The sequence below is a fragment of the Musa acuminata genome, chromosome BXJ1-4 (genome assembly GCF_036884655.1).
Source record: "Musa acuminata AAA Group cultivar baxijiao chromosome BXJ1-4, Cavendish_Baxijiao_AAA, whole genome shotgun sequence".
Taxonomy (NCBI): Eukaryota; Viridiplantae; Streptophyta; class Magnoliopsida; order Zingiberales; family Musaceae; genus Musa; species Musa acuminata.
In genome coordinates, this window is record NC_088330.1 from 11,496,251 (window position 1) to 11,514,237 (window position 17,987).

General features: G+C 43.3%; 3 protein-coding genes and 1 pseudogene across 3 annotated transcripts; 1 reads left to right on the forward strand and 3 right to left on the reverse strand.

Moving 5' to 3' along the window:
* The first annotated feature begins 723 nt into the window (after positions 1–723).
* Positions 724–4,152, forward strand: LOC135648886 (replication protein A 70 kDa DNA-binding subunit B-like). The gene is made up of 12 exons (XM_065166891.1): positions 724–968; positions 1,301–1,447; positions 1,537–1,755; positions 1,902–2,079; positions 2,178–2,445; positions 2,535–2,637; positions 2,732–2,856; positions 2,960–3,038; positions 3,111–3,258; positions 3,350–3,510; positions 3,593–3,713; positions 3,804–4,152. The coding sequence occupies exons 1-12, from the start codon at positions 811–813 to the stop codon at positions 3,996–3,998; spliced, it is 1,902 nt and encodes a 633-aa protein (XP_065022963.1). The 5' UTR covers positions 724–810; the 3' UTR covers positions 3,999–4,152.
* On the reverse strand, positions 3,527–5,818 carry LOC135648892 (ninja-family protein 6-like). The gene is made up of 2 exons (XM_065166900.1): positions 4,782–5,818; positions 3,527–4,641 (listed from the first exon to the last, which is right to left on the reverse strand). Exons 1-2 carry the CDS (start codon positions 5,446–5,448, stop codon positions 4,301–4,303), a joined length of 1,008 nt encoding a protein of 335 aa, XP_065022972.1. The 5' UTR covers positions 5,449–5,818; the 3' UTR covers positions 3,527–4,300.
* Positions 5,819–10,074: 4,256 nt separating this feature from the next.
* On the reverse strand, positions 10,075–12,970 carry LOC103981429 (uncharacterized; annotated as a pseudogene).
* A 490-nt stretch (positions 12,971–13,460) lies between these two features.
* Positions 13,461–17,780, reverse strand: LOC103981430 (protein LONGIFOLIA 1-like). Its single transcript, XM_009398160.3, has 5 exons — positions 17,405–17,780; positions 16,867–16,928; positions 14,812–16,788; positions 14,525–14,678; positions 13,461–14,351 (listed from the first exon to the last, which is right to left on the reverse strand). Exons 1-5 carry the CDS (start codon positions 17,583–17,585, stop codon positions 13,552–13,554), a joined length of 3,174 nt encoding a protein of 1,057 aa, XP_009396435.2. The 5' UTR covers positions 17,586–17,780; the 3' UTR covers positions 13,461–13,551.
* Positions 17,781–17,987: the final 207 nt, after the last annotated feature.

Here is a 17,987-nt window from a genome sequence, read left to right on the forward strand (position 1 = left end):
CTGGTTGGAAAGTTTTGCTGGGTTGAATAAATGTAATAGACTTTGGTACGATAGCCATCCTCCTGATTCGGAGATTTTGGTCTCTATGGGTGTAAAAGACTTCTTTATTAATGCAGCTTAATTATGCTTTTTGAAAAAAAAAAGCATATAGCATTATTTCGATAATTTTTCACCCTAATACTTCTTATTCCCATTGTCTTAGAATTACCAACTTATGGTTTTTTTAAAAAGAGTATTTCATGCATCATATGATATCAGTACACGATTTTTTAGAGCTGACCATCATTAGATTTCCTAAAAAAAGTAAATTTATGATTTTTAATAACTTATGGCATCATTTGCTCAAAGAAAGGAGTATGTATCGAGGCTCCAATTTCTTTTCCCTTTAAGCATCAACAGCATGTTCCAACTGTCTACGAAAAATAATAAGCAACATGCCACTATTTGTTTGTGTATATTTAATTGCAATTCAATCATAGTAATCAATTCAGTAGAGATTTCTAACTAAGCCCGCTCAAAATGGGCCGGGTTCGGTCCGGAAGAATTATAGTAGGCCCCATAGGGCTTGGCGCCAAAAGGCGCGAAACGACTAGACGGCCTCCCAAAAATATTTCGAAGCACTCCACATGGTTTCACAAAAAAAACCGCGGTAAAAGCACTCCAAAGCGTCTTCCCGCCATATACGATCGATTCGCCGGGTAATAAAACAGGATTCCCCATCTCCCTCTCCCTTCATTTCCCCCTTCCCCTCTTCTCTCGTCTTCCCCCATATCTCTGCTGCTTCCCACCATTATCCATCAGAGGATCTCCATGGCGTCGGATCAAGTGGAAATGAGGAAGTCGGTGACGCCAGGAGCGATCTCGATGCTCCTCTCCAACTCGTCTCCTGATTCGCCCTCCGACATCCCGGAGATCATCGTACAGGTCGTCGATCTCAAGCCCATCGGCAGCAGCAGCACCCGCTTCACGTCAGTGCTTCTTCTCTGTCTTCTTCTTGTGGATCGCTTCTCTCTATTACAGATTTGTTTTCTTCTCTTCATTATTTTCTTGGAAATGAAACATCTGCCTCTCCGTTGTTTGTTTTTATGCTAGACTATAACTTTCTTCCAGATCTTTGAGAGAAAAAACTATGTTCGTGTTATACGTGCTGCATCTTTTTGGCCATTATCAAGCGATTCAAATTAGCTTCTTAGATCTGTTCATGGTTGTGTGGACCAAAATTATTGGTTCCCCGTATGGTCTCCTTAAGAATCTTAAGGAAACTGCCGTCTTCAGAAGCTAATTATATTTTTGATGGCAGATTTATGGCTAGTGATGGGAAGATGAAGCTCAAAGCCATGCTTCCAACTCATTTTTCTTCAGAAATCAATTCCGGCAAACTCCAGAACCTTGGCCTCGTCCGCATTCTTGATTACACTTGCAACTCCATTCCAAATCAACCTGAAAAGTAAGTGCAAATGATCGCAAAATTTGTTTACCCTTACAATCGGAAGAACCTTGATGGCCAACGGCTAATCTTGATTGACGCGCTTTCAGGGCTTTGATTTTGACAAAATGTGAAATAGTCTGCCCCTCACTTGATATGGAGATTAAAAGTGATGTGAAGAAGGAAGAGACGGGAATAATCCTGAAACCTAAGCAAGAGGCACTGATCAAAATTGATGCGAAGAAAGAGGAACTTGGAATGAGTTTGAAGCCCAAGCAAGAGATGGTGACAAAGTCTGCTGTTCAAATTGTTCGTGAGCAGCATGGGAAGTAAGTGTCATTTGTGCTATCTGATATGTAATGGGTATATTTGTTGATTCATTCATGCTCGCTATGCGTATTCTTAGTAATATTGTCATGTACATCACCTTTTGGAATCCAACTGCAAAGTGATTTTGTTACTAAATCTCCTGCAGTGCTGCTCCTGCTGCGCGACTGGCAATGACAAGAAGAGTGCATCCTCTTGCCTCTTTAAATCCGTATCAGGGAAATTGGACCATAAAGGTTCGACTCACAAACAAAGGCAATTTGAGGTCATATAGGAATGCCAGAGGAGAAGGCCATGTCTTCAATGTGGAGTTGACAGATGAAGATGTAAGCCTGCTTTCTATATATACACCTAGTGCCATGTTAAATTTCTATGTTGCTTTCTTTAATTGCTTATTGTTAAACTATGCTAAATTCGTTTTCAGGGTACCCAAATTCAAGCTACCATGTTTAATGAAGCGGCAACAAAATTTTATCCTAAATTTGAGTTAGGCAAAGTCTACTATATCTCAAAAGGTTCTCTCAGGGTTGCAAACAAGCAGTTTAAAACCGTGCAAAATGATTACGAGATGACCCTGAATGAGAACTCCATAGTTGAAGAGGTCGAAGGGGAGGCGTTCGTCCCCGAAACCAAGTACAACTTTGTCAGGATCGATAGGTTGGGAGCTTATGTTAATGGCAGGGAGCTTGTAGGTAAAACTAGATGTGCTTTTACTGGGATCGTTTGTGAGAATATTATTTAGTAGCCTCCCCCATGAAATCCTTGTTTCCTTTATATGCAGACTTGATTGGCATTGTTCAGAATGTTTCATCGACTTTAAGCATCCGGAGGAAAAGCAACAATGACACCATTCCCAAGCGCGATATCACGATTGCTGATGATTCGTATGTTATGCGTGTCTGATTTATTTTCATTTCTACTTCATGTCTGATTCAACCATATTTACATTTGATGAGCTTTCAACCGATTTTGTTGCAGGAATAAAACTGTCAATGTCTCTCTTTGGAATGATCTCGCAACTGATGTTGGTCAGCAGTTGCTAGACATGGTTGATACCTCTCCGGTTGTAGCTATAAAATGCCTTAAAGTAGGAGATTTCCAAGGTACTCCGCGTTCTTAATAACTGCGTTTTTGTCGAGTTTTGAAAGAGACGAATGCAAAATGTCAATGTATTACCATATTCATAATTTTGAGTGCATGTCGTAGGCGTGTCTTTATCAACTTTAAGCAGAAGCACAGTGGTGATCAATCCAGACTTACCTGAAACAAAGAAGCTGAGATCCTGGTGAGATTCTTGGCTTCCAAACGTATACTGTCAGCTTGCGAATGTAACTACTTTCTTGCTGTGATTCAACAGGTATGATTCAGAAGGGAAAGGCACTTCAATGGCATCCATTGGTTCAAACTTGATCTCCCCTAACTCGAAGACTGGATCGAGGTCCATGTATTCTGATAGGGTCTTCCTTTCTCAAATAACAGACGATCCAACTCTGGGTCAAGATAAGGTACGAACTGATGAATTTGCCAACAAAAAAATAATTAATGAGCTGTGTAACATCATCATTTCCCGGTTCTTCTGAACTACTTCGTGGACAGCCTGCTTTCTTCAGCATAAACGTCTACGTAAGTTTCATCAAGCCTGACCAGACAATGTGGTACCGAGCATGCAAGACATGCAACAAGAAGGTTACCGAAGCTGTTGGCTCTGGGTACTGGTGTGAATCGTGCCAGAAGAACGATGATCAGTGCTCCTTAAGGTAATAATATACAGCCTAGAAGAAAGAGAAGCAAGCATGCATTAGCTCTCACACTTCCTAATGTCCAATTGTGCCTGTACAGATATATAATGGTGGTAAAGGTCTCGGATCCTTCAGGTGAAGCCTGGCTTTCGGTTTTCAATGAGCCGGCAGAGAAAATCATGGGATGCTCTGCTGATGAGCTTGACAGGGTAAAAACAGAGGTAACTAATTCTGAAAGTACAACCAGTAATATCCGTTGCTTGTTCTTGATCCATGGCTCAGTCATCTTGTTCCCTTGTTGATGTGTGCAGGAAGGTGACGAGAAATACCAACTCAAACTGAAAGAAGCAACATGGGTTCCGCACCTGTTCCGGGTCAGCGTTGCATACACCGAGTTCATGAATGACAGGAGGCAGAGGATAACGGTCAGGGCTGAGGCTCCTGTGGACTGCGCAGCTGAGTCGAGCTACCTTTTGGAAGAGATCCACAAGTTGTCCGTCTCTTAAACATCTTGTTCTATTGCGTTCCTTTTTTGACCAAATCTTAGCAGCTGGCGTTGTTCCTCCATCGGAGAATGCTAATTGCTTGCTAGTATTGACTGGATGTAATATATGCTCTGCTGTTCCATTACCTCTGAAATAGTACCAACAAATTGGTTCTCGTCTTGTTTATGCATATCCCCCCCACAGTTGCAGCTTCTGCAGGATTCGGCCTCCTCGAGCTACTAGCTACAGCTAAGAACAGATACACCCGAACGCATCTCTTGGTATTATGTTTTCTTGTTTTCTGTGACGATTGAAGTCCATGGTCACAACAAGGAGAATGGGGAGGAGTTGACGACGATGTGGCGGAGGGGATTGGTGACGTCGTGGCCACCAGCGTGCTTGACGAACTCGGCAGGGGTGAGAAAGCTGCCATGGCACACGCACACTATTCTCACCTCTTCCCCCTTCCTGTACTTGTACAGGAAGCCTTCGATCCTCCTCCCGTTGGGCCCATCGCCTCTGGTAGACACGAATGGCATCTTCTCCATCATCTTCCTCTCCATCTCCTTTATCCCATTTGCTCTTACAGCAACTTGCTTGGTTGATGTTTCATTGCCCACCGAGTGGATCATGGAGGAGTTCTTCGTCTCTGTCATGCCAAACCCTGTGCAATATATGGATCAAAAATACATATACTGTAACCATATGCTAAGTAAAAAGGAAAAGAATTCAGTCGTAGGCAATTGATGAAACGCGTATAGCGCGAAAAAAGAATAACCAAGGTAGTCAACGTGGATTCAATACCTTGCGGTGCCCGGTTGCCAAAGGCACACGCGCCGGCGGTGCTGCTCCCCTGCGATCCAAGAGATCCATGTGAGATCGGCGGAAAGTTCCCAGGCACGTCCACAGGCCGAGCAGCCGCCCTTTTCGACCCACCCACCGTCCAAGCCGGCAGACCTGGAGGAGTAACCCCATTTCTTGCGCCTGCGACATGGTCCGCCACCGCCGCTGCCATCGAACCCGTCACTTCCTCGTCTGGTTTTTCCCCAGCCTTTGCCGCCCCCGACCTGATCGAATTCCTTCTCTCTAATCTCTTCCGCTTCGCCTCCAACCTCTTGAAGCTCTGCATCTCCTTCCGCTTCCGCCGCTCCTCCTCAGTCTCCGTAGGCAGCGAGCTCGTCCTCGTCAGGGCGGCAGCCGGGACGACCGGGAACTCGGGTTCCCACGGAAGCGACGTGAAGGACGCGATCGACGACGAGCGGACCAGCTTCTTCCCCTTGGGGTCCGCGCCGAAGCACCCACCGAGGGAGAGCCCGAGGCTAAGCTCGATCTCATCGGAGTCCCCTTCCGTCACCTCCGTCGTCTCGTCTCCGTATCCATTCCCAACGAATCGCCGCAAAAAATCTCTCGCGGATCGTTCCATTCCCAATAACAGCCGCTCTGTTCCCCCCTTCGCTGCCTCGCCCTCCATCACAGGATCCGCAAGGAACCAAGAACCCGAAGAAAGGAACAAAGGAAATGAAAACTACCAAAACTGCATCAAAGAGTGAACGATCGTTCACAGGTTTGGTCTTTTCACCGACACGTTCAACATCCAGTCGGTGTGTTCGCGTTTGACTCAAGATCTTGTGAGAAAATCGACGAAAGAAACGCGAAATTAGAGCACCGGGGAGGAGAAGAAAACAGGGAATAAGGTGGGGGCGGGGGGGTTTTTCGCTTCAGGAAGCTAACGAGAGCGGTCCGCAACGCACAGTTGCGGGCGGAATCGAGGAGGAAGCCATTAAAGATCTGACGACGAATGAGAGAGAGGACGCGGGGGAAGGGGACGAGGGCGACGGCACGCTCCGCCTTCAGTGTTCCCGGACCTTTTTTTGGAGCTTCCCCAAAACGCCCTCCACGTAGCGATGGGCCCTTAACGCGACACTTGTCCAACTTGTGCTGGCCCAACCCACACGTGGCGAGGAAAGGAGGGGGGGGGGGGTTGTCGCGACACAAGCGGCGGGACTCTTCGGGCTCGGTGGGGACCCGTCAGGCGACACGTTTCGATCGGTGAAAAGATGTGGCTTCGTAGACACGTGTCGCACTGTCCTCCGGTGGCTCCTCGTGACATCGCCAATTCACATTTTTATGATTCCCGAATATATATCTGTATAATCGAGAAATGTGGTCGTTCGCCAACGGTCCGATCTGGATTGACGGATGGATCAGGAGCCGTCAAACGCACGACCTACGGTGATCCATGTGTGGCGTGATGCACCGGGAAGTCACAGCTGCCGAGTCTTTGACCCGCGGTCAAAAAGGAGCCCAGAGGACCCGGGCGGAGACCACGAGCCGGCCACGTGCCTTGCTCCAACTGGGATGCCCACCTCGGCCCACCGAAATCGAAGGTGACATCCACGCCCTCCCCAACTTGCGCGACATCGAAAAAGCGAGGCGGGACGTGGGGCGTCGCGTCTGCCGCCACGTCGTCGGACAGCGACCTCGTGACAGCTAGCGCGGCGGGCAAGTTGCGCCGTCGCGGTCCCTCGAAATCTCCATCGGATCCGGCCTGCCGGGACGCGTCATCTTCGCTGACGTCACGTTCCGGACCGCAGCAGCGCCGATTCGCCAGCCTTGGGACCCGATCCGGATACGTGGGCGGGCAATCAGCCGTCCGATCCTTCGACGTCTGATTCGCGCTGATACGACGCTGTGCAAAGCGTCAAGTTGGGGGGAGGGGGGCGCGCGCTAAATAATTGCAGCAGCCACGCAGTTGGACGAAACGGTCCGCCATGAACAGAGGGAAAGAGGATGACTCCTCCAACGTGGCATTATGTGCCCGCCACCGTGACAGGGACACAGCATCCATGTCTAAGCCAAAGAGGGGCCCACGTGGATCTCATCGTCATCCATCAAGAATATATGGCTGTTGTTGTCGTCCATCAAGAATCTTGCATGCATCCGAAGACCGACCTGGAGCGCTTGCTGAATGTGGATCACATCCGGATGCATGCCCCCTTTAGTGTGTTGGAGGATATTTATTCGATGAGAAAGTCTTCGGTGATCCCTTCCATATCGCCTCCTCTCCCATGCAACTATTGATGTCAATGACAGATTAATATCCATATATATATATATCAAAAAAGAAGATTTAACTCGTTACCTTATAATTAAACCTCTTGACGTTTCAATCTCTATACTTAAAAAAATTATATTAAAATTTTTATGATTATAAAAATAAAAAAATATTTAATTTTATTTATCTTAATATTATTGAATAATGCAGTGCGTCGTATCGCTCTATCTCTTTTTCGTTCCTATGGACCATTGCATCATCGAAAGAAGAAGAAGAGATAGAGCGATGCATTCCCAACACTAATGTCTCACCTCCCTCTTCTTTCTTCTCTGGGACTAACACAGATACCTCATCATTCTGTCTCCTCATCGTTGATACTCGATTCGATATTGACAAGATTGGCCATCACATCATTTTCGCCAACTACCACCATAACAGTCATCCATAATGTCACTATCTACCATTGTTATTAAAATTATCTTTTTACTAATTGTTTCATGTCATTCATATACGTGTTATATTTTCTGTCGGTAAAATCGATGATGTTAGGATAAATAAAGTTAAATATTTTATTTTTAAAATTTTAATATAAAATTATTAAAAAATTAAAATATTAAAGAGATCATGCGTAACGTGTAATTAGCCCCAACCAACCATAGACTCTAAGTTGTATGCCAACCCACCTCGATGCTTAGGCTAAATATATAAGACGAGATATATGCTTTTTATACTAGTAATAATCGGTGATAGTTGTTTGAATTATCCAGTTTACGGATAAGCTTCTAATCGATGACCAAAGTGTCCAGCTCGCAATCGCAGGCGATTTTGTTTAAAACCATTTTAAATCATATGCATGTGTGCCATTCCAATTTAATATATGATTTATCAATAATATCATGGCTCATCCTGTGTTATTTTATATATCACTGTTCACGAGATGCATTTGGACCTGCAAGCACCGACAGACCCCATCTTCCACCTTCTTTTGGATATAAATCATCTTCTATAGCACTAAAAGAACTGTAGCTTATTGGTATGTCAAGCTGTACAGATGCAATAATCTTTTGCTTTGACAAGCTTTCACAAAAAATATTCGAAGCAAATTAATAATAACAAAAAAGTAGTTGCCGTATGCCGATTCTTTCTTACTAGTACGACAATAGCGGGTGCCAAACCCACTGTTTTGTTTGACTTAGTAGCTGAACGATTTGGGTTTTCTCGTAATCTATTTGGTGAGCAATCATTAAATGAATTGAAATGTCAAGTGAGCTGTAAAAGGTTCTCAACTCTTTGGATGTCACCAGCAATATTTTGTTTACTTATGTTATTTGTTATCCATTTTCTACAGAACAACAATTATATCTTCGATTCCCCTACGTCAACGCGAATCATTTTACTGTATCAATATTGTCCTTCCTAAAGTTTGTAGTTGAATTGTCATCTATATATATTCTGAAAATGACTTCAAGTGATACGTGATTTGCTTCTTCTGTAAGTTGAATAATCTCAAGTCTAGAAAAGAACAGCTTGACTGTTTGCACTCTCGTCTTCTTTCCACGATCCAGGAGCGATGAGGTGGATCTCCATATCACTGGCCTTCGACACACTTGGTAAAAGCTTGTGTGCTGTGGTGATCGATCATACGAGCAAGGGAACAATGAAGTGATCTAAGAGTGTGGTTCTCTTGCACCAGAAAAGGTGGGGACTCTTGCAAGGCTGTGGTCGTAGCTTGTGTTGAACGTGAAGCATCGTTTGGTTGGGGAAGACAACTGCGTGTACCCAAAGAAAACATCAGCAATAAAGTCCAGTTGTAGGTGTGGTTATGACAGGTGCATGCGATGTAGCATATTGCCTGTAGACAAACTAGTGGTCCACATAAGACCAATTCGTTTACTTGCAGTGGTCATCATGGCAAACTAGTGGTCACACTCTCCCTACCCTCATCAAGTCTAATGACCCTTCTGATACCCCTACAAATCCACAGCTGTCCTCAGTGGAGATGCATAACTGTGTGCTCTATTTTAACACTATTTCCTGTGGTTTTAATGACACAGCTAACAGGGAGTAATTCTCTTGCCAAGTAGCACACATCAGTTAGCACGAAAGGATCAGCTATGATGCATGAACACCAGCTCCAGTTTAAACAGGTATAGCATTCCAATTGCAGGAGTAGAACAATACGGTTAAGATGGATAAATGCTGTGCTTGACAGGCACTCTTCACTAGTAGAAATGCTTGAATGTGAGTAACCTTCACTGCTACTCTAAAACTTGTGTGACAGGTAAACTAGAATGGTACCACTGACCTAATATCCTCGAGTCTGTATGTTTTCCAGCCACTGGTCCTTCTTGGATGGCAGAGCATCTCTCACCATTATGGAAGGCATGAGATGAAATCTTATCTCATGCAAATTATGCATTTTTTTCCTTGGATAACTGCAGGTTTGCATGAGATGAAATCTTATCTTGCGTAAATTGTTAGTTTGGCAAGTCCCATAGTCCCACATCGGAAAAATCAGACTTGTTGTCTCGTCTTGGAACCATAAATAAGGGCCTGAGCTTTGAAGTCAGATGCAAAACCTAAGTGTTAGTTTGGTTTAAGTTCATACTCATTTAAATAGTTTGGACTTATAGTTTGATTTTTCTTGTTTAGTATTTTCGGATGTTTTATGGCCTAGGAACATCTTCCTAAGGCATTTGTAATTGTCCCTCTTTTGCAATAGTAATTTGCTCCTCTTTCGTCCGTAGATGTAGGTCAAAGTCAATTGACCGAACCACGTATATATGGTGTTCTTGTCTCGCTTTTATTCTTTCCGTTTTATTGTCTTGTTGGATTGTCAAAATTACCTTATAGTAAATTTCCTGGGGTTAGCTCTAACACAAATTATGCATTTCTCGTACAATAACTGCAGATTTCCAAAACATATCATTCGTGCTAAAAAGTCACTATTAAAAATCTTGCATCTGTTAGCTGCTACATCCACTGGAAGTTTAAACAGAATGAATTTCTTGTTTGGAACACCCAGCAAAAACAGAGTAGAGATACAAGTAAAAAAGAGACTGCAATAAGTCTACAAACACAAGTAATGGAATTGCCATTAGACTTAATCTACAACTGAACTTTCAATTCATCTACCAAGTTTCATGTTTTAACATGAACAAATTCAATAGAAATTTCTAGTTGTTGTGATAGAAGAACTAACAAAGAAGTAGCACCGATGCAGCTACCTAAAGTAAACTGGCCAGTTGTAGTAGTAGGAATCACGCAATGGCTTCGTCATGTACTGGTTCCACTGGTAAAAGAATGATTAACAATCAGCAACCAACGGGAACTCATTACTTGAAAATGCAATAATCAAACCATTTACATGATATTCTTGACTCCGACCAACCACAGCATACTAAGCTTTAAAGATAAATATCAAGGTTAATAACCTGATATAGCACTAGCGTGGAACTGGGAAACAAGATATACTATATAATGAATAGGAAGATGGTCTTGTCATAATCTATGCCCGCCTCTACCCCATAAACAATAAACGACAACAGGAGAAAACAAAATATAACAGAAGCTAAACATGAAAGTGAAACCACTTTTTACCCTCACAAAAACATTATGAACAAAGGATGCTTCATATTTTTAATTCTTGATCAGAAAAGTCTTACCTTGAATTGATAGGGTTCATTCTTCTTCATAGCTTTCTTCCAATGGCAGTGTTCAAACATCATAGCCTTGTCATGCCAGCTGCAAATTGCAAAGCATAAGCATACACATCTAATTATTAGCCTGCTAAAAGCCACCTAAACCATAAACTAAAGAAGTTTCAAACGTGGCATAGCTACGTCAAGGAGAATCAGATATGAAGGGCATAATACAGAAGAGGCAAATGAAATATAGAACTGGGATCCTTGAAAGTAAGTGCTCAGTTCATTTTAGACTTTAACAAACATGTCATATTTTGGTCCCAAAATTGATATCCCATTATGATCCCTAAAATATCATTTATATTGCAATCGAGTCTGTTTAGAAAATCCCACAAAAGAAAGTTAACAGAAGTACGACTGCCAGCTTCAAAACAGTATAAAGTTTTCCGCTAATGTTTTTTAAACATTCCTTTTATTTTTCCACAAAAAGTTACTTCATTACTATCCAGTTGCCATTCTTGTTGTGAATCTAATTTATCACTGCCCTGGCATTTCATTTTGGTATATTTCTTTGGTATTTGACAGATACAAGGAGAAGATATGCCAGATGCACAAAATTTAAGGAATCACCTATTTACTACATTTTGGCAAACTTTTGTATAACAACATAGTCCATAAGGATTTTCCTTGTAATCACGTTTCTTTACGAGACATTTAAATTTCATTGCCGATAGAAGATATGCTGCTTTGAATTGGTGCTAACGATCAATCGTATGCCCCTTAACATTTAAGGAGCTATATTTTTCTCCTTGAAAATCCTTTCGTTTCTTTTTTCAATTTGTGCTCAAAATCTCAATTTCAAATCTATGGCTTCAGTTTGAATGATGACATGAGTTCGAATGATTTTTGTTTGGCGCTACTGACAGCCAAATAATATACCACAATTCATGGTATCACATGACCATGATGACATGTCACACTCCCATTAACTGACACGGAAGCTGAGAACATCATTTGACTGCATTGGATATAAAAGTTCCAGGAATTGCTAATAAGACAAGTTAAGCCTTGTGTTTCAATCACTTGAGGGTTAAAGGTGACTCAGTTTCTTATATCTCTTGTATTCATAATCCCTACCCATCATGGTAGGCTGCCAATAGATTCCTGGCCGAGATTCAATGTGTTAGTCACAATTCCATGCAGAATTACGAGATACGTAATAGTTCATTTTGTAAGTTCAAAATTACAAGAGAGTCTGTATGACACATCTAAGTGCTCTTTTCCAAAAGAACTGAACCTGCTATAATATTTCACTAGTTATCTTCTTCCCACAACATTAATCTATTTGGATCATGTAGGAAAATTCTCACAACATTGGTGAATGTACCAGAAGCACAGGGGTTCGCTTCCCTCAACTCAACTGCGGATGCAAGGTTCCATCAATCTCCAGCTTTTGTTAACTGAAAGTTAAATATGGTTGGTTCCTTTTACAATTATATGTACCACCTTCCCCCTTCCACTCCTCACTATTTGGTCCCTTCCTGTCTAACAACTCCTCTTCATGTTATTCTGTCAGCATGAAATCAACATAACTTCAAGCATCAAGTTTAGGAATTATGCATATTTTCTTTGAAATGGTTTGCTCACCTCTTTCTTCTCCTTGAAATTTCACCTCTATTTCTTATAATGGCAAGATTGTCCCATGTCTATAACAAAAAAAAATGTAGAGCCTCAACACGACAGCACTGCTCCACCCATAACTCGATATGAACATCCCTGTACGACAAGTTCTCATTTGAATAGAGAGTCTCTCTATTCAATAGGACACATCCCTTGCATAAAATATTTTAAGGAAACGATGTCTGAGATTGCAGAAAACTGAACAAAGATTTAATCGAGACCCAACCAACAACAAAATTTTCTACTTATTCCAACACAGAACAAATAGAACCCGAATTCCCAACCAGTGAGGCGGATGATCAAAAGTTAGAAGCAAGCTCATAAACCTAATGGCGAAAGGAAGGCTCACTTGAACTGGTTGGAGAGCTGCCACATGTAAGGGGTTGATCCAGGTGAGGGCGGAGAAGGCCAAGGACCCGATCCAGATGTTCACTAACCGCTCCGGGTCCGTGTGGGGGACGCCCTGATCGCGACGGTAAGGATTCCCAAATTGCTTCTCCATCTCCACTCAACCACGCTCGTCTCCTCTTCTTCCCCGCTTTCCCTCTCCTCGCTCGCTCTTATCGTTTCGCTCTCCCCTTCGGCGATATTTGTTCGTCGGTTTGTTGCCAATACTGCTGCGAGGACCGGTACGTATCAAATATTGGGCCGCAAACATTTGTTTTTGTTCTTAAGCCCGGCCCATGAAAATATTGCCTGGATAGTGATCATAATCTCCTCTCCTCCGACATAAAATCGAACTCTAAGATAATGATCGATATTTTTAGTGTATATATATATATATATATATATATATATATATATATTTCTTTGGAGAATTTTAAATATTGTTAGAGATACTTTTCATCTGATGTCTGCCATTGTTAGTGATGATTGTAAGATAACACATGTATTTCGAATGGTTGGTCGATTGTATTAGTGCCAACATACTTTATGATCTTTCGAGGGATTTATTTCCTTTAGATTTAGATCTTTTGACCTTCCTAGTTGAACCTTCAACTACCGGAAGAAAGATGCTATGTTGTGAAGATTAAACCTTCGATTAACAAGTAAACATTTTGACTTGTATTACTAAGAAAAAAAAGGCTTTTTGCACCCACTAAATAAGTCCGCCAAGTAATGCTTCTCTCTAATTACTTGCATGTGTATATATATATATATTTACAATAACAAAGGATCAAGCCAAGTGTTCGAACTAATTCATACGCTTGGCAAATGGCTGCCTGCGCAGCTTGCTGGGCTTGTGCTGCAGACCAGCTTCAGTGGCATCACTCACGATTTCATTGATCAAATCCTTGAAGATCAACCTTTCCATCTGTAGAGCCACCTTCGATTGCTCCATTCCGTAGTCTACCCATCCTTCGGATCGATCAAGAACCTCCTCTCCGAACATGAAATCGACATCATCCCCCGAGCTGGTAGACCTTGTGTTTTCGGCTTCAAGTCTGGTTATCTCAGAGCACACTTCTTCCAGTAATTGCTGCCCATTTAGTTTCCTTCCGGTCTGAAGCAAAAGAAGGTCAGGGCGATTCCTATAGTCATAGGATTCCATCTGACGAGATAGGATCTCGTTTACCACATCAAAAACAAGCTTCCTCCTGTTCTTCTTCTCTGTATCAGCCTTCCGATATATAGGTTCCAGTTCTGAGAACCAGCCATGCTTTGGTTGCTCAAGAACACCATACAAGTCAGGGTTGATGGCATGGCCTGAGGAGTGGAGCTGAAATGGAACTGCTTGCTGTCTGCTCAGAAAGCCTGTTGCCAGTAGGATCTCTAAGACATATCCGTGATCTGGGTTGTCCAGGTTGCACTTCGAGGTAATCGAGTCTCCGGTTCGAGGTTCTTCACCAGTTGAGTTCAGCACCTTGAGTTGCACAAAGTTCTCCACACCTTCAAGCTTCTTGGGGTTGGTTTCATCACTCCATTTGAGTGGTTGGCCATCAGACAAGCCACTGCGGCGGTAGCATCCCTGGCCTGAAGTGCAAGGTGCATCATCTGTTCAAGATGAGAAGGAAGTCAAGGTGTTGTGCAGGTATATTGCTCAGAATCATGAGTGGTGAGATGACTGGTTACATGTGCGGAAGAAAACTTTCACCTTAAGATTGAAATTATTTTGTCGAACATTTTTGGTCCAAATCAATGAAAGGATTTGGAGAACGGATGCTCACCTTTCACCGAGTTTGAGGATCTCTTCACAGGGGAAGGAGAAAATTCACCCTGGTAGCATGAAGCATCAAGGACTGACACAGGACTCGGCTGTTCAAAGGCAATACTTGCAAGCTCCTTCTCTGGTATGCGTTGATTCATATTTAGTGCAGAATTCTGAAACAAGAGAAGAAACGAAAGCGACAAGTGATTTGAATGAGCGACTCATAGAGACTTTGTTAGCCACTAGCTAATTGATATTGAATCTGAGTAAGAAATTGAATGAAAATGTCACGTCATGCAATTATACCTTCTGGTTTAAGATGGAGGCCCTGCTCGATGAGCTCTGGTTGCGTCGCTGCAGAACAGTTGACTGTAATGCCAAGCTCCTATTTTTGTAAGATCCTGGAGAAATTTCATCATCCACACAACTCAAAACCCTCTTCTCGCAGGTAATCTCATCATCCTGGTCTTTCTTTTCTCGTGCTTGAGATTGTTTTGACCTGAGTTTGCCTCTTGGAGAAACAGATTCGATAGGATTCCTATTGTTACAATGAATTTGAGCCTTGTTCATCGAGTCTGGAGTGGCTGGAGATGACTTCTCTGCTTCTCTTTTCCTCTGCTGTAGTCTTGGGCTCAGGACAGTCGAAGTTTTTGTTGAGATCCCACTGCTTTCTCCCGCTGAGTTTGAACGAAATCTCGGTGAACTATTGTTTTCGGCAGTCCTTCCAATGAATTGCTTATCTGTCGGGAGAATTCCTTGAATGTTTCTGACTCTAGGACTGTGATCTCTGTCGGCTGTCATGTTTGCAGAACCTGTCTTTCTATTGCCCGGATTACTTGTATGCAGCTTGGGAAGAGTCGATAGAGATTCCAGCAGAATCACTGGGTGACCTGAAGCATCTGAAATGTCGACATTTTTCGCAGGCTTCATAATCACAATTGGAGGATCGAAAGCTTTTGGACTACCACCTGCTTTTGCTGGTCGTTTGGAGATCTTCGGCGACCCCAAGTTCTGATTGCTTCCCTTGTGAGGGTGATCTTTGTCTCTTGTGGTCTGCGCCAGCCTGCTTGCGCGCATAGCGTCTACCATTTGTTTGAGAGCTTTGAGGTCCTTTTGCTGCTTCTGGAACTGATCCCCTTTGAGTCTCTCCTCTACTTCTTTAATGATGGCCTCCGTTCGTTGCTTCATCTGAGCTTCTTGGTACCCAGTTCTTGATTTGTGTGGAGAGTGGCCTCTATCCCGCTGCTTCCAAGGGGCTGCTTCGGTCATGATCCTTGAATTGTGCCTGAGCGATGAATGGTGACCTTTTGGCTTTGTTACAATGGAATCTATGCTTTGAACAGGATCACCCTTTGCATCCCGAGCTCCTTTTGATCTTGTCGTAGAGTTACGGTCTCTTGGTTCATGCAAAGAAGAACAGCTTTTTCTGGTGATTGCTTGATCTGCTGAGCTCAAGTCTGGAGCTTCATCCACCAAGCCCATGAGCTTTGCAACGACAGTGGGGAATCGCTTTTGATTGCTGGGAGGATCTTGGAGTAGATTGGAGGCCCTGTTGATCCTGGGACTGGTATTAGCTTTATCAAAAGACTCCAAAGCGGAGCTTGTTCTTGAGACAAATTTAGAAGCCATTTGGGAACCTTGCCTGCTGTCCAGTGACAGCCTTGGAAGCTCTCGGAGTTTGGTAGCAGACTTGCCGGTATCTCGGGAATCCATGGACGGCCGCGAGAACTCTCTCTCATCACATGAGAGACGAGGAGTTCTCTGCGATGCTTGGTACAACGAGGCATCTCTTGCCCCATGATCGCGAAATTTCCAAGGTGCTTCCTTGAGCTCCACCAGAAGTCTGATTGCTTCGTTGAGATCATTCGGCATCCTTGTTTTGGAGAACAGCAGAGGCATAGGGGAGTCCGCTTGCTTCACTGAATGGTTCTTGACCTCCTCAGTGGATGAAGTCTCGATAACGAAGCCCCGAGTGTCCTTTTGCGTGGGGTCTTCGGCAGCATTGTGGAAAACAAACGATTGTGCACCAGACTTAGCAACTGAGATGTCACTTCGGAGGTCGAAGCCGATAGATTTGGCAACATGGTCTGAATTCTTCTGCTTGGGTGAACTCCTTGGGGATCTCTCGGTAAAGAATGCTTTGTCGAAGGAGAAGGCCTCTTGGTGAGATAATTTGCTGTATTCCAAAGAAGAGAATGATGAGCTGGATGAGGAAAACGAAGCTCTTGAGGATTCCAAAGAGACTGTCTGGTTTTCATTCAAGCTCTTGCTCAGGTGTTTCTCCTGCATGGTAAACCGATATCTATTAATCTTCCGTGGAGAGAGCTAAGATTAGGAGGTATAGTAAGACTGAAACTTTACCTGCAGAATCTGTGAGAAGCATGGAGTTTGCTCTCGTCTTCCAGTGTTTAGAAGAGCATGACCTACCAAAGAACAGGATAGAGTTAGGTGGGATCTAAATCCAGGAGTACAGACTGCAGAACCAACTCGTATCACGGAGCGTCATCCATCACAGCTCCATGGTAACAAATTGGTGAATTGAATGGATGAATAACAAGATCAATGCTTAATCTATATTTTTTTGGATCAAAAGTTTCTCCAATTCCGTAATATGGGATGCAATCAAGCCATTACTTTCCACACCAATTTATTCATCAGCAAGAGGCAAGTGAGAAGAACCATTTAGTTTGTGTTCATTCATCAGTATTTTTTCTTTTCTTTTTTTTGTTTACAATCATAAAAAAATTCCATCTATGTTCTTCAAATTAGATATGAAACACAATTGAAATAGCTAATCAAAGCCCCATAAACGATACTCCAAGATGATGCTTCAACAAGGTGTCTCTCACATTTTGCAGGCAATTCAGTAGAATGGACGGAGTCTTAAGCGGATTGTTACCTGAAGGAAGCTTCCTATGGCTGCGATCACTGAGGCTCCTCCCGGCGAGGAGATGGCGGCGGTCGAACATCCGAAAGATCCCGGAGATGCACCCGATTTGCTTCTGCAAATCCAGCTTCTTGTCATCAGCAGACGCGTCGAGTAACTTCGTAGGCATTTCGAGCTTCTTCAATCCAACCATTCCACACTCGTACGTTTTTCTACTGCACTTCTCAGCCTGCGTCTTCCTGTCAAAGGTCTAAACGGAGACTCAATACATGAAACCTCGTATAAATGCTTCGCACCTCCAATGCAACGACAAGCTCTAAATAACAGCCACAGAGAAGTCGACTGGGAAGACAAAAGAAGGCATCTGCTAAAACCATGGGATTCAATTAATAAATGGTTGGGGGGTGGGGGGAGGGGAGAGAGAGAGAGAGAGAGAGAGAGAGAGAGAGAGAGAGGTAGGAAGCCTCGCTATTCCATGGATGGTGATAGATTCTAGTTGGGCCGGCAACGATGAGAACTCCTCACGATGGTCACGTGGGTTGATCATCACACTGGATGTGGGTCTCCCGCTGTCTGCATGAGCATGGCATGGTTA

Coding starts and splice junctions, on each gene's coding strand:
- LOC135648886 (XM_065166891.1), top strand. CDS start 811: ATGGCGTCGGATCAAGTGGAAATGAGGAAGTCGGTGACGCCAGGAGCG. Junction 2,080..2,177: donor TGGAGTTGACAGATGAAGAT/GTAAGCCTGCTT, acceptor ATTCGTTTTCAG/GGTACCCAAATTCAAGCTAC. Junction 2,638..2,731: donor ATCACGATTGCTGATGATTC/GTATGTTATGCG, acceptor ATTTTGTTGCAG/GAATAAAACTGTCAATGTCT.
- LOC135648892 (XM_065166900.1), bottom strand. CDS start 5,448: ATGGAGGGCGAGGCAGCGAAGGGGGGAACAGAGCGGCTGTTATTGGGA. Junction 4,642..4,781: donor TGGCAACCGGGCACCGCAAG/GTATTGAATCCA, acceptor TATATTGCACAG/GGTTTGGCATGACAGAGACG.
- LOC103981430 (XM_009398160.3), bottom strand. CDS start 17,585: ATGGTTGGATTGAAGAAGCTCGAAATGCCTACGAAGTTACTCGACGCG. Junction 16,929..17,404: donor CCATAGGAAGCTTCCTTCAG/GTAACAATCCGC, acceptor GTTCTTTGGTAG/GTCATGCTCTTCTAAACACT. Junction 16,789..16,866: donor GCTTCTCACAGATTCTGCAG/GTAAAGTTTCAG, acceptor TTTACCATGCAG/GAGAAACACCTGAGCAAGAG.